Below are 16,247 nucleotides of genomic sequence, written 5' to 3'. Positions count from 1 at the left end.
ACATCATAAATATATAACAATCATAAATATATAACAATCAACATCATAAATAACATCAAACTTGACATGTTTTCCCACAGCCTTCCCAGAGCACATTAATGAGCTCTCTAAAAAGAAAGTCTAAATGGACAGTTGGGTCAGCATCCTTTTGCTTTTGCTAATCCAGAATAACCAGAAAGTAAGCTTTCTGTGTCTGTTAACCAAACTAATAATCTGAAATATTTAATCTAAACGATGCATTCACTAACAGCTAGGTCCAGGTTGATCTATAAATTCTGTAATACGTGATATTTTAGACTTATTCATGAAGACATAGTGATTAATTAATTATATTTCAGCCTTAGGAATTAAGTAGGTGGGAAACCTGTAAAAAAGAAAATAAAAAATCTACACATTTATTTTTTTGCCCCAACAGTTTTGATAGAGCATGAACAATTCTCCCAAGAGCTTCTTCATTCAGTATTAATTTCTGCCCCCCCCCCCCTTTTTTTTTTCTTAACAATCTTTACATTTTTTTCTCATGTATATAGCGGGGGAAAAAGAAAATCGACAAACTCATGGTACTTTTTGAAAATACTTTGAAGTTCACTGCTGTCAGGAAAACGATTTGACATTAGAACACAACAGACAATTACAGAGTCTTCTCTTTTTGCTTGTCTATGTTCTACCATATCACAACTAAATAATGATAACTTAGTTGAAATTATTTTTAAGTAGATTATTAAAAAAAAATAAATTCAAACAGGCTGTTACAATAATAAATGTACTCTGGCAGTTATCACTAATGATCAAATTCTAACCACTTCTATGAAGTTACAGAAAACTGATACATATAAAAACTGCAAAACAGTTATAATATTCTTTTTAACATAGGAACTTAGGAATGCTGAGGCCCAAAGATTGCCTCATTTCAAAATAATCTCTGCATAAACTTGAACACAGATGTAATCAATCATATGTAATTTCACTGAAGTTTCTCATGCTGAACACTCCTCTTGCATTGTGTCCAATCTGTCATTGGAAGACCAGAGATGCCATCAGGCAGCTTTCTTTTCTATGTCACAAATTTAGAAAGACAAAATGAGAAGTCAGCACTCATAGTTGTGCTTGTGTACATTTCTCTTTGCCCACAGATATAAAACCATCTAAATTTTCCATTTGGTTAATCATTTCAGACTAGCTGGGTTAACCTTTTTCTGTCAAAATGACAGAGACAGAATTTTATCTAAAACTCAGTCACTGTGTAGTGCTGAGAAGTACTGAGAAATAAAAGTTGCTATAACATAGTGAAGGAATTTTTTGCTTGGAAGAATCATCTACAGCAAAAAAAGAAGTCATCAGGAAACATGATACATTTTAAGCAATGATGATTGGCAGGGATTTTTAACACTGGTTAGTTAGTTGGTTTTCCTCAAAAAATGATATTTTTGCGCTATAACCACCAATAGTTATTCAGAGAGGAGCAAACATAATCATTGTAACTAGGCTTAATGGGCTGGGCATTACTTTTACATTAGGTAAACACAGGGACGGAAGGAGCTGGGGTCTCAGGAGGCACTGCGGTTAGGAACCAATGTACCTGACCTCCAAAGAATCACCCATTTACTAGTAGGGTAGAATCCCTGTAAGGTGTAAAGGCAATAAAGCCAACTCATACAGTTTTATCCTTTTCTTTTAAAATATCTCCAAGAATGATGAGAGACTCCACAGCTTTTTCATGTACCGCAACTCCACAAATCTCCAACTGAAGGATGACATTTATGACCTAAAGCTTGCAGAATTTAGAGCACTCCTCAGGGGCTGGCCTTTTGTTGGGGCCTGAACTGCAAAGGAATGAGATGCTCCCTGATGGCCATTCTCACTGTTCTATTGAGGCAACATCTGAGAGTTGATGGAGTGAAAATCTGATAACAGACAAGAGGCAATGGCTTATTAAGTCAATGAAGTTGGAAAACAATGGAATGTGATTAACATCTCCCTCTGCTCTTGAAGCAGTTGGCAATCATTGTTATCTTGAGACTTACATAATCATAGAATGGTTTGGGTTGGAAGGGACCATCTAGCTCCTAACACCCTGCCATGGGAATGGACACTTTGTACTAGACCAGGTTGCTTAAAGCCTTATTCAACCTGGCCTTGAACACTTCTGGGCGGCGGGGGGGGGCGGGGCTAAGCATCCACAGCTCCTCTGTGCAACCTGTTCCAATGTCTCACTACCCACGCAGGAAATAATTTCTTCCTAATATCTATTTCAAATCTTCCCTATTCTACTTTAAAGCCATAGCCTTTGTTCTGTCTCTACAAGTCCCTCTCCAGCTTTCTTGTAGGCCCCTTTCAGGTACTGGAAGGACACTATAAGGTCTTCCTGGAGCCTTTTCTTCTCTGGGCTGAACAACCCCAACTCTCTCAGTCTGTCTTCATAGGAGAGGTGCTCCAGCCCTTGGATCATCTTTGTAGCCCTCCTCTGGACTCGCTGTAACAGGTCTTGTCCTTCTTATGTTGGAGACTTCAGAACTGGACTCAGTACCTCAGGTGGGGTCTCACCAGAGCAGAGTAGAGGGGGAGAATCCCCCCCCTCCACCTGCTGGTCTTGCTTCTTCTGATGCAGCCCAGGATATGGTTGGCTTTCTGGGCTGCAAGCATATATGGCTGGCTCAAGTTGAGCTTCTCATCAACCAAATCCCCTGAGCCCTTCTCCTCAGAGCTGTTCTCAATCCATTCTCCACTCCACCTGTATTTGTGCTTGGTATTGCTCCCACCCATGTGCAGGACCTTGCATTTGGCTTTGTTGAACTTCATGCAGTTTGCATGGGCCCACCTCTCAAGCCTGTCAAGATCCCTGTCAAAAAGGATTGTCCCCCTTCCCTCCAGTGTGTCGACTGCACCACACAGCTTAGTGTCATCCACAAACTTGCTGAGGGTGCAGCATCTATATTGTTTTAACACAAATTCTAAATTAATAATAACTGTTGCTCAGGGTTAATTATGAGACTAACATGGTCATATTTCTTGGGGCTTAGTGTTTGGATTTAATCTATTATCTAGGTATGTCATTAAGGATCCATTACTAACAGCGCAACATTTCAATGTTACTGTTTATTCGTAGTCACCATATCAGTGTTCTTATTAGGGGAAAAAAAATAAAATTAAAACAGACAGGATGTGTGTATTAATCATTATATAGCAGCATTTTTAATACTGTGACATTTTAATTGTAAAAAATAATTATTGGGTAATACTTTCTTTTTCAGAATTTAGTATGGAGAGCATACAACTCTTTCAAATGTTTAAAGAAAAATAAAAATGATTTTTTTTTTCATTCCTAATTCAAAGAAAAGATCAGACCCAGTTCATTCAATGAAAAACTCTTAATAGAAATTAAACCAAGACTGTTATGCTGGCTGTTTGGTTTTAATGTAAAGGATAAACTAAGATAGTAGTGTAGTTAAGATAAAACCAAACAGGATACCTTATATAGAAAGCTTCCTGACAAGTGTTTTTCCAGGGTTTTTTTTTCTTATACATGCCAACCCTGTCATCTGTGTACTTGTCTGTAACTCACAATGAAATCAGATTAAATATATCTGTTCACAAAAAAAAAAAAAAAAAACACAACAAAGTAAAAATCTGAGAATTAGAAAGCAGACACCTTAAAACCTTGTCTCTTATGTGAAAAATCCATGAAACTGAGAAAATTCTGCCAAAATTTTTTTCCAAAATTAAGCTTCCTGATTTGGAGCAGGAAGTGGTATTTGGAGGTTTGTTGAGTTTGTTGTTGTTGTTGTTGTTTGTTTGTTTGTTTTTGTTTTTAGCTTAGTAGGTTCTTACTCTCCTAAATCTAATACTGGAAGAAAAACCTATATCTTAAGTAAACCAATAAAATTGTAACCAGTCATGATTACATGACATCACCAGCCATTAGACCCACACATTTTTCAAAGTGATTTAAGCATTTTGTCATCATATTTCTAAAACGATTAATTGAAACCAAAGCCAAAGTTAATGTCAGTTGTAAGTAATAGATATTAGAACACACACAAGTTGGTGATCATGCTATAAAGTTTGCACTAGAATGTTGAAAGGTAAAGAAGATTCCTGGCTGAGTGAAGAATGCTGACCATAATGGCCATAACAATGGTGTGTTTCACGGCAGTAACAATTTATGAGTCTTGAAAAATTAAGGATTGAATTTATGCAGTTTAATAGCCACAGGGAATTGCATTTGAGTACAGTAAGTAAATATTAAGCTAATATAGGTGCAACTGTTTACAAAGTAAGGATAACTGAATAAAAAAAAAATGGTACATATGTGTCCTTAATGAAAATGAATGGCCACTTACACCCAATCTTGTAATCTTTCAACCAACATGTACAATTTCATTGTATTCCTTCCTTCAGCATCCAATGTAAAAATGCACTACAAAGCTGAAAAGACATCAAGGCTTCATGGGGTGTTTTCTGTAGTTTTACCTTGTTTTAGTCTCCAGATCTGAAAAAAAACAACAACCCAACCCTCTTGGAAAAAGAACGTTTTAAAAAGACAGGTCAGTACTTACCACAGTGACATTGAAAGCATAAAGAAGATCAAAAGGAAGTGCAGCAATTAAATCAATGATAAACCAGGTAGTCACGTAGTGGATACAAATAGATCTTGCTTCAAATATAACTTGGCCAGACTTGCTGACGTAAGTTGTTCGGAAATTTAAAATAATATCTGCTTGACAAAGAAAGAACAGAATCAGTAACGTGACTTCTTGATTCCTGGGAATAACATGGGAAATCCACCGTAACAGTGACGGGTTTTCTTATGCATGGCAAAAAACAGGAAAACAATCTAATAGAGAAAGAAATAAAATGTAATGGCAAGAGATCCACATACATGGAGTTAAATCAGTTGATTCACAAAGTTGCTCTTGTCAGGAGTAAAAAGAATGTTAAAAAAACATTTAAAACCCACTGATTTCAAAGGGAGCTTGAATTCAAACAAACAAACAAACAACACACATGCGTCTTAAACAGTACCAAATATTACTACAGCATTTTTCTTAATGTAAAATAAGAGTATGATTGCTGTGCATAAGACACAATTACTTTTCTTTTTAGATAAAAAACAATTACTTCATTTAAAAGGTGTACTCAAAACTTTATTTTAGTGATAACTGTCCAGCACAGAGAACAAATGTCATCGTCAAGGATAACCCCTAGTTTATCAACAGAAAAGTGCTGAGCTCACTTGACAAACAAAGCTCTTGGGCTATGGTGGACATCACAAAAATGATATGAATTGCTTGGTGGTTTGTGCATTTTATATGTTCCTATCTAACATTCCAGGATGAGTGTCTTTGAATATAAGATATAGTTTTGACGTGTCTTGCCAAAACACGTTAATACCCATAGAAAAGCTCAGGTCTTGACAACAGAGTCTCAATTATTTTCATGTCCTACAAGACAAAGACTATAATCTGTCCTCGAGCTATGCATCCCGCTTCTACCAACATTACTGAGAACTCCTTGTATAACTTCTACAACGTCAGATAAGAGTGCAGCCAAGCATCAAGACTATTTTTTTTACAGCAAGATAATTAGCCTGCTGCCTTACAAATTCTAATGGCTCATATTGACAACTATCTCATAAAAGAGAAAGAAGTGATCCCAAGTGTTAAGAAACTGCTTTCGACTGTGGTTGACTCTTTCTCATTAAAAATTAACAACTGCATCTTGTGTTCATCTTGGCAGCCTGAACTCCAGTGGAATTTCTTTAGTATCCAAGTTATGAGAGGCAGCTTTCTACATGTTAGTCCAATGTGTAGTACATTCATTAACTGTGTTATTTGTAAACTAAGCAGCATATTATTAAGTGTCAGAAGGAGGGAACTACACTCCTTGTGCTCTCTTCCTATAGCAGCAAAGGCAGCACTGACTCCTTTCTATCTGCTAGATGATGCACAGGAAAATTTGCCTTCAGCTGCCTCTTCTACATGCTACTCTTGTAGGGAGATGGCAGCAGCAGTTACTGGGGCCTGGCTCAGCACCATACACAGAAACGAGTGTGCCGATGTTTAGGAAGTGTTTGCTGCCCAAGCAGATGTTTCATACAGCCTCTGGGGAAGGGGATGTAGAAATGCCAAATGAAGTACCTACAAATGAAATCCAGCCTCTTGCCCACCAGTAGGGTGAAGATAAAGGAAGACTATGTCTGCCTTGCAAATGGGAATAGACACAGTATTTCATAATTATGAAACTCAATTGACTAAGAAAGTCTATTCAATTGATTTGTTTTCACTTTTGATGCAGATATTTCCTTTCCTTACAGCCAGTTTTTTGTGTGCTATGTAAACCTGCTCCAATTCAGCACATTTCTGACAAAAAAGCAAGCTAAATATTAGCAAGTCCTAAATACTAAACATACTTCAACTTTTTTCTCTTCATAATCGAAACATAATGTACACTAACATACTACTATTGTAACCTGGTTTCAATGGAAATCAAGTTAGAACTGAGAAGTAGGTAGTAGTAGATTACTAGTAGGAGCAGCAGATTGACATATTTTTGGTTTTCTAGGCAGTTTGTGAGGACTAAGAATTATTCTTCCTGCTATGCACACATGAGAATGAATGCCTACTTTCTGATATATCTTTTATCCTGTACTTTTCATTCAGTGTATGAGAAATGTCTGCAATAACCAGCATGAATGAACAAACAGACTCCCCTCAGACAGTAAAATCGAAGGATAGATTTTTCACAATGTGACACATTAAGCATTGCTGCCACCAGAATCATAAAAAGAGTAGTGGGTGAGCTTTGTCCTATATATTATCTTTTGCATAACCTAGACAGCAAAATGCAAAAATATTATTTGCCCAATGATTTATTTGAAAATAAAAAGTTTAAAAACCTTATGCTTATATAGAACATGTACACTAGAAATGGAATATGCAAACATTTATGCAACTCTTTTTAAATGCATCAGATTTTATTAGGCTGTGGTTGTCAGGTACTTTTCCCCTTTCCTGATTTTTCCTCTTTATCAAGGACACTGTTTCTCACTTTCCCCCTCATTTTCTCTCTTTTTTTATTGTAGTTTTTGTTTTCAGTGCCATTACTTCTGAGTAAAGAAGGCATTGGTAATGACACTTTTCAACACTGTTGTTAGTATAATAAGAACAGCCAACATACAGATTTACAGCAAAGGAGAACACTGGAAAGCAGAGTAAGAGAAAAAATATCTGACCAGGTTGATATTAAACAAGTAAATCAACTTGATATAAACCAATCTGACACAATATAAAAGCTCAATGGAAAATGCTGCCTCATTGAGAGGGCATGAATTGCCACTAGTCCAGGCTAAGGCGATTTTGTGATTTCCAGAAGTTTACTTTAGAATCTTTTGGTATTAGAAGAACATTAAGAATGGAAATTGTTTGACCCTTGCTATACCAGTGCAGCAGTGGACAGTGGTACCTACAGGACTAAGATGCCTAGGGCTATCGTTGTCTGTGTTTGGATCAGGCAGATCCAGTATTTTATAATCTCTTCTTTTCTGTCTTATGAACATAGAAACTCAAATAGAACAGCCAGACATTCCATGAAGAAATTACTGTTGAAGCCTTACAAGACAGTTTGCACTGCTATTCTTGCAAATTAATTAAAAAGATTAAATCCATCCACCTACTAACTTTACCCTTCATTTTAAATATGACAGAGTAGCTGACACTCAAGTGAATTACAAACTCTTTATAGATTCAAGCAGGGGATCTTCTGCAACCACACAGTACTTATGACAGCATTTCTATCTTAAAAGCAGCAATATCAAACTTTGTTTCCTCTAGCATATTTGTTGAGATGTTCCTACTTGTTTTCTGTGATGTGCTGCTTGGACATTGTGATGATGGAAACTATGAAATATCTGAGCTAAAGACCTGTAGGTTTCTTGAGCACAACATATTAGGATGTTTGCCTAAAACACTGACAAACATTGGTATAATGTGTTACAAAAGTGTAAATTTCCGTCTTATCATAGAATCATGGAATGGTTTGAGTTGGAAGGGACCTTAAAATTTATCTAGTTCCAATCCCCCTGCCATGGGCAGGAACACCTTCCACTAAACAAGATTCTTGAAGCCCCATTCAATGTGGCCTTGAACACTTCCAGGGAGGGGGCATCCACAACTTCCCTGGCCAACCTGTACCAGTGTTTCACCACCCTCAGAAAAAATAATGTATTAGTAATAATATCTAATCTAAATCTATCTTCTTTCAGTTTAAAGCCATTACCTCTTGTCCTATCAATACATGTCCTTGTAAAAACTCCCTCTGCAGCTTTCCTGTATGTGCCCTTCAGGTACCGGAAGGCTCCTATCTTGTTTCATTCTACTCAGATTTGCATTGAGATACTAATTTTGTGCATTTGTAGTATATGATACTCTGAACCACAAAAGGATCTGACGAAATGCATAGCTGCTATAAAACTGTCATGTTTCATTATATACACTTCACATTTTTTCTCGAGTGAAAAAAAAAAAGCAAAAAGCAACCAGGTTTCAACATTTCATCTCCCTAGAGGTTTTCTTCAAGTTTTTGTAACATAATAAATAAAATATTAGACTTTCATTTAACATGTAGCAAGACAAATGCACATATAATGAATTTCATTGTCATATGCGTATTTTTTTCATATACATATGTTGCACCCTTAAGGGAAGGTTAATTCTGTTGCGTTTCTTTAGAACTAGTTTCTTTGGTTACTAGTTTCAATTCTAAAACCTTTTGGTAATTTGGGTACTATTTTCAAGTTCTTCAGTGTGGACAGTAGAAATTATTTTTGAGCTATATTTCACATTGTATTTCATTTTTATGGCTGCTCTACCCTGGCAGGGAAACAGGCACAAACAATTAAAGTATTCTTTTTTGCAAGCACAATTTATGCTAACAAAAAGTGAGACCATTTATGAAAAATATAATCTACTCATTTTATGTAGGATGATAAACACAGCATCATAGGTAACTTCAGGTTCAGATTGTTCTGTATGCTTAGTAATAAAAATTCCTAACACCTTCTAAAAAATTAATAACTAGCTGACTTGGGATTAGATGTTCTGTGGTAATTTGGGATGAATCACTGTTGCAATCTATTTTTTTGGGAGTAAAATAAGTTATTTTGACTAAAAATCAGTTTGAATTTGGAAAACATGAGCTTACCATACATACATGGACCTTGTGAAACCTTAACATAATCTACCATGTGCACGTAAACACATTAGGACAACGGGCAATGGTCTGAAGCTTAAAAAGGGGAGATTCAGGTTGGACATTAGGAAAAAGTTCTTTCCTGTGAGGGTGGTGAGATGTTGGAACAGGTTGCCCAGGGAGGTTGTGGGTGCCCCCTCCCTGGAAGTGTTCAAGGCCACGATGGATGTGGCTTCAAAATCCTGGTCTAGTGGAAGGTGTCCCAGCCCGTGGCAGGGGGTTGGAGCTAGATAAATTTTAAGGTCCCTTCTAACCCGAACCATTCTATGATTCTATGATAAGATGAAATTAGCATTCAGGACATTAAGGTAAATCAATAAACCTTACCAGTTAAAACAACCAAACAAACCAACCCTAAAAAAGTAGTAAGATTGCAAGATACAAATTAATGATGAAAATGTAACTGAAATGCAGAAAATATCAGTGACTATCAAAATTACAGGTTTAAAAGTGAGAAAAAAACAAGTTTAAATGACTATCAACTGAAGATATTTATAGAATATTACAGTCCACATGTCTCTTATTTTCTAAAACAAAAACACCATATCAAAAACACCAAATCAAAATTGGTTTTGGAATGAAATAGGAAGATTTATGATACTAAATGATGCTGCAGAGGGTACAGAAGCTTATCATATAACAAAGGAGGTATTAGACATTTCAAGGAGCTTTTTGAAGACAAAATTCCTCCTAATATTCAAAGTGGAACTTGCTGAGAGCCACTTTCTGAATCACCAGTATTAACTTTTAATAAAATCTCAGAAGACTGGAAAAAGGAAAGGAAATTTAATTTGCCATGATAATTTCAGCAATTCAAAGGAAAAAAAAAAAAAAGCAGCACAGTAAAAAAGGTGATCCAGAAACAATAGGTTTGCTAATCACAAGAAAAGAAGATCATTCTGGAATATATGTTAAACGTGTAGTAATAACAAGACATGTTAAAGTGCAGCTAATGCTGTAAGTTCATGGAATGTGTGAAATCAACACACTCTCTTTTGCTAAGAAAATTATGTCTGATGCAGCTCACAAGCTTGTTGGTTGCTGCAGAATACTTAGATATTATCAAGTTATTTCCTCCTGTATCATAATAATATGAAGGTCTGCATTAACCGGAATATGAGACAAAAAAACAAGAGCCAAACCTGGCTTTCTGCTTAATTTCAAAATGTTGTTGCTATGGTTTTGTTTATAAACAAAACTGTTTCTGGAGGATTCATCTTGGCTGATGAAGGTCACAGTGATACGGTAGTTTTGAACAAAGAAGATAGATGACGGTGGCCAATCCAAATCCAAATGTAAAATGGATCATACATATGGGTCTTCATATTATAGGCAAAATATGTCTAAGACCCAAGGAGGAAAAAAGTATCTATAGAAGGGGAGATTCTGGCTAGGAAAACAATGACACCATAAAAGATTACTAATAGCTGAGTGTCGTTATAGGCTTAGTACAATGCAAATGGCAAAATGGAGAATATTACGTGTGAATAGAAAACAGTTCATGTCATTGGTGAGACAATTACAGCCATACAGTGCTAGCACCCTCACCTCAAGACAAATGAAAATAGAAAAAGAATTAAAGAGAATGAAAATAGAAAGGGAAGAATTAAAAAAAACCAAACAAACCTGGACTTCACTTTACATGATGTTATAAAATCAACTTTCTTGGTTTACTCAGCACCAGAATACTAACAAGAGAACTGACTTTTACTTGCTTTCATCCACTGATGGCTAGTTAAGGAAAACAGGATACACTGGGCAGACGTTAAGTAAATACATTTTGGAAATCAAATATGGCTTAGCAAATGAGGTGATGAATTTGCATAATTTGGATTCACGTTAAACACTTATACTATAAAAATGGTGTCATACTAAACCTATCTAGGTTACATTCAAGTACAAACACTTAAATACTCATCTAATGTGCACATGAAGTGTATGTATATATGTAGATCTACTCAGGAGAAGAAAGGCAGGTTTGGCTGTCATGATCCTCCTCTGCAGCACTGAGTTACTTTGTTTTTCCCTTAATTTCATAGCTTTGAGGGGAAAAAAGATTGATTTGCATTTCTTCATGCATGTTCTTTAGGTAGGCTACACAAAGCCTGGGTAAAGGAAGTCCTTATCCTTAAGCCTGTTAGCCATTATATTCAAGAAGCCAGATATCACTTTTTTTTTTCCACACAGATGCACTACTTCTCTTTGGTTACTCACTACTGAGGGAAAGAGAATACCCAGAGAGAGGCGTGGCTCAGAGGGAGGGTCATGTTGGATCATTCCTTTGAGATCTGAGAAAAGATCTCTTTAGGATGCACTTTCATCAAACTCCCAGTTCTAATGTCAGATCTGGGTCTTGTAAAGAACTGCTTTCCAGGTTTCACTGACAGGAAATGTGTTAAGCTGTCTTCTCCAGTTTGAAGCTAGAGAGTCTGCTAAGATCATTTGACATATACTAGTTAACCTATACACTGCTAGCAGTGGATCTATGGTATTTCTGACAGTTCAATCTCTGCCATTCTGTCCCTTTTACCCCTTAAAGCTGAGTCTCCTTAATTAATGAAATCTTTGGCAGTTCTTGAGTTTGTTTTTGTGTTTTTTTCTTGTTTGTTTTTGTTTGTTTGTTTTTGGTTTGTTTTGTTTTTGTTTGGTTTTGGTTTGTTTTGGTTTTGTTTGTTTTAACACAGTGTTGATCTTTCAAATTTTTCAAGGTTTAGTGCAAAGAACTAAAACAAAGTGACCTAAACACATATCCAAGGCAATCTGGTTCCATGGACTGAGGTCTTGCAATTTAAGAACTACTGTTTTAATTCAAGAAAACCCTCAGGCTGAACAGATCATATAAGAAAAATCGGAGATATAAAAAATTTTAGATTAGTTCATCAAGTAGTCTCCACTGACCCTGCATTCTTAAAACTACAAAGTTCCGAAATTTGCAGCAATGCCATTAAGATGTGAAAGTAGTGTGATTTTTTTCCTATGATCCATAATGAGCAAGGGGTCAGTTCAGCTCTGCAGATGCTTAGTAGAGTTAGTTAGTTACTATTCACATTTACACATCACTATGGTAACACCAGCCACATTCATAACTAATTCATGTAGATTTGCTTGATATAGATAATGAAGAAAAATAAGAATCTTCACGTCACTGGTCTTTTGAAACTTCTCATTTTGATTTGTCTCAGAAACCTCAAGTGTTTAGTTATCAAAAACAGAAAAAGAAATTTGCTTACTTATTGCACATTAGTTTACCAGAAGGGGAGATAAACGCTTGCTTTAAATTCGCCTAAGCCCTTGGGTACACCAGAGGCTTATCAATGTGCATATGAAATTCATTGTTCAAGATTGAAGAGATTAGAGGTATTTTTGTACAGCACCTCTTTCTGACTTCTCATCAAAGCAATTTAGGACAACAGTCCCAGATAACATTTATCTATACAAAATGGAATAGCAAATAGTAAGTGTTGCTTTCTGCATCCAACTCATTAGATAAAAATCCAGAGGGAGGTGTGATCCATCTTTTATTTTTGAGAGCTTCCTGAGCTTTACTTGGGTGTAAAGTATTTCTTCATTTGTGCAACCTTTATATCCTAACTGCTGTGCTAAGGTACTTACTGAGAAAGCTGTAAATGAAAAAAACATCAAAAAAGAACTCCTGAAGCAAAAAACTTCTATAAGCACACCAAAATCTTGAACACAAATTTAGAAAAAAACATTTCTTCTGAGAGATTGTATTATTGTTAGGAATTACATGTTTCACAGTCTTTTTGAAATAGCTGTTTAAGAAGTGGACAACATTTTTTTTTTTTTAATAAATGTTTTCTTATCACTAAGACTAAGAATGGGAAGCAAACTGAAGCAAGAAAGACTAGTTAGGTATAAAAAAAACCCATACAGTAATCCATTCTGAAAGTACTCATGGATTATTCAGTTTATTAGAAATTGTTTGTGAATCTTACTGTGCACTAGCTTCTACCTACCAAAGACACTAACCTATCAAAGAACAATTTGAAACTGAACACAAACATAAATATTGTATATCTTTGGAGATTCTAGACAACACCATAGCATCAAAACTAATAGTTTTCTTTACTGCTGAATTTGTGTTCCAAATGCCCCAAGATGAGATGGGCTTTCAGCATTTTCAACAGCATGAAGGGCAACAGATTTACAAATTACAGCTGCAAATCAGGTAAGAGGGGCATTTAATCTCTCAGCTGACTTTTTAAAGCATACATGAAGTGACTAATATCTGTGGACAATTAGTGGGTCAAAAGTTTTCAACAAGAGGTATATTTGAATGTATTTTCTTTAAGCATGCACTAACAATGAACTTCAGCCTGTGCAAGCTTGATACTTAAAGCTGTATTTGTTATGTTTCTTTCAGACTGGGGCAAGAACTAAAATATCTTTTCTGTTTCAGCAGTTTTCATAAGACTAACAACAACAAATAATTAATTAATAATAAACATAATTACTACAGAAAAAATTATCAAATTAACTCACAGCAAATTTTTTCTATGTAAGCTGGAAAAACATAATTTTACATGATCTTGTAAGCTACACAGTTCATGCCACATGCTTGGGAATGTAGAATAGGGAATGTAAATACTGTCTCTGACATGAGCCACATAATTAAACAGTTATATAAAACCAAAATAGGAGTAACTGCAGATAATATCAGATTTTTTGACTCACTACATTCTGTGCTGGAACATCAAATATATCATCTCTACATTAAAGTACTTGATGTAGAGAAGAAGGAAAGGGTGAAGTTTCTCTATTTTTGTCTTCATTGGGAAAAAGCTGGGCTCTTATTTCAAGTATGATAATTCAATTTCAATTACAATTAGATGGCAAAAAAAGCAGAGTTCAAGTGAATTAAAGCTCAAGATGCAGTCTAGACTATCCTACTGACTATAAGAAAGGCCTTTAAGTCATGTATAAACTTTAGCATAGATACAGTTGTTTTCTTTACAAACACCCATCTATTTTAAGCCAGCCCTGACCTGTGTTGCAGACTTTTCCTCCTTCCCCACTTATTGCTGTGCAGGTGAGCCTTTGAGCTTAACAGAAGCAAAGTCCACCAGTATGCAAAGCAGCAATTTTGCTGCTGTCAAACAATAAGGTGAACTTGACCTGGCAACACTCAATAAGGAAAACCCAAGTGCTCTAATTTCAACAGGTTTCATGCAAGCAATCATATTACCTGTGAATCACCTATCACCTCCAAATATTTAAATAGAGCTTTTCATTCAGTTATTTCAGCTCTTATTTCCACCTCCAGTTCATGCAGAATCACTTCATATTAAGAAAAATTCAACAGCAAAACAATGACCAGTTGTTCTCAGAAAGACTGCTCTGTTTTTTCTCCCTAGACAAATCTCTTACCTCCCTATCTCCTCACCTTCTCTTTCACACTCTGCTTTCAGCCTACATCCTCTGGCACTGCTGAGCTGCTGTGTCTGAACACAGGCTTCTGCTCCTCACACTCTCTGACCATGTGCACCTGTTGATGCAGTTCTTGCTGCTTTTCCAGTGCTACTTTTCCTTCTCTATAGCCTGCTGACTGATCACTTTCCCCTACCACACAAGGTAAACAAGAAGCTCTGTTAGGCACTAAGTCCCTAAGGTGCATGCAGATAAAATAAACAGTTATTTGCAAATCTTATAAAATAAGTTGGTACAATCAACCTCAAACCTCTACTCTGATTTATGTTCTGGTCGGATTCAATAACTCACTAGCTGAATCTGCATGGATTCTCTCAGCCTGTTGTTTCCACTGCTGGTAAGATATGGGCACACATCCCTTAAAAAACAAACAAACAAACAAACACCACAAAAAAAACTACTTATGAAAACATGATATCTCTAAAACTGTTACGCAGTTATTCTAAAAATTAAAGAGAATTAATTTGCTCAAAACCAAAACCCAGTTTCAGCTATGAAAGTGTCTGCATTAAAAACCATTGATACACTTGCAGTTGCAGTTCCTACTTTATATCCATGTTTTGCTCCAATTAAGCTCTTGCACAGTGTCCACAACAATAAACCTCAGAAGGCTGGGACCAACATTATTTTCTTCCAAGTTTACAGTTACCATGGCTACATGCTTTTGTGGCATTTTCATTCAAAATTTCTAAAGTCAATACTGTGATCTAATTGAAAAGCTCTAACATTCCTTTTTGTATTTGAGTGATCAAATCGCTTTTACTCATCTGTTGGTGACCCTTTTCCTTTTCGCAGGCTTCCAGTGTGACAACCTCTATGTCACAGCTATGCTCACTTCCTAGGAAAAGACAATTTATTTCATAGTTGGACATAAATGTGCTGGAAACTCTGGAAACCACAGGGTTTTGGAACCACTTGGTGACCTCTCTTGAGTTAAAGTTTTGTAGGACACGTTACACCCTTTACCAAGACATGTAAATTTCTGGCATGCTCACATTCACACACAGACACATCCACTCAGTAAGTGTTATGAAGATGCCAGTTTGTACTGGTGCTCAACAGAGGGAAAAAATACATTAAAAATTTGAGGTTCTACTTAGTGCATAATGCAGGTTGCACTTCTAAACGATATGAAAAGAGTGAAAACCATAACCCAGTGTTCATCATACTATGCTTTTACCAAGGGGAAGTCACGTTTAGCCAACCTGATAGCCTTTTGTGAGGACATAACCAGGTATATAGATGATGGTAGAGCAGTGGATATGCTTTATCTTGACTTCAGGAAAGCATTTGACACTGTCTCCCACAGCATCCTTGTAGCTAAACTGAGGAGGTGGGGTCTGAGTGAACAGGTGGTGAGTTGGATTGTGAACTGGATGAAGGAAAGAAGTCAGAGAGTTGTGGTCAATGGGACAGAGTCTAGTTGGAGGCCTGTATCTAGTGGAGTCCCTCAGGGGTCAGTACTGGGTCTAGTACTATTCAATATGTTCATCAGTGCCCTGGATGAGGGAACAGAGTGCGCTGTCCACAAGTTTTCTGATGACACAAAACTG

The 16,247-nt window shown here is 36.3% G+C and overlaps 1 protein-coding gene across 1 annotated transcript in view; it reads right to left on the bottom strand.

The window, feature by feature from the left end:
• KCNH8 (potassium voltage-gated channel subfamily H member 8) overlaps positions 1-16,247 on the bottom strand; it is a 185,631-nt gene that overhangs the window by 68,602 nt on the left and 100,782 nt on the right. The window contains exon 6 of the mRNA XM_051612214.1: positions 4,557-4,714. Coding sequence (XP_051468174.1) covers positions 4,557-4,714 — 158 coding nt within the window. The remainder of the gene's footprint in view (positions 1-4,556; positions 4,715-16,247) is intronic.

Source organism: Apus apus, chromosome 2 (assembly GCF_020740795.1).
Source record: "Apus apus isolate bApuApu2 chromosome 2, bApuApu2.pri.cur, whole genome shotgun sequence".
Lineage (NCBI taxonomy): Eukaryota > Metazoa > Chordata > Aves > Apodiformes > Apodidae > Apus > Apus apus.
Note: the sequence above shows the minus strand (reverse complement) of the source record. Positions and strands in the feature narration are given on the sequence as shown.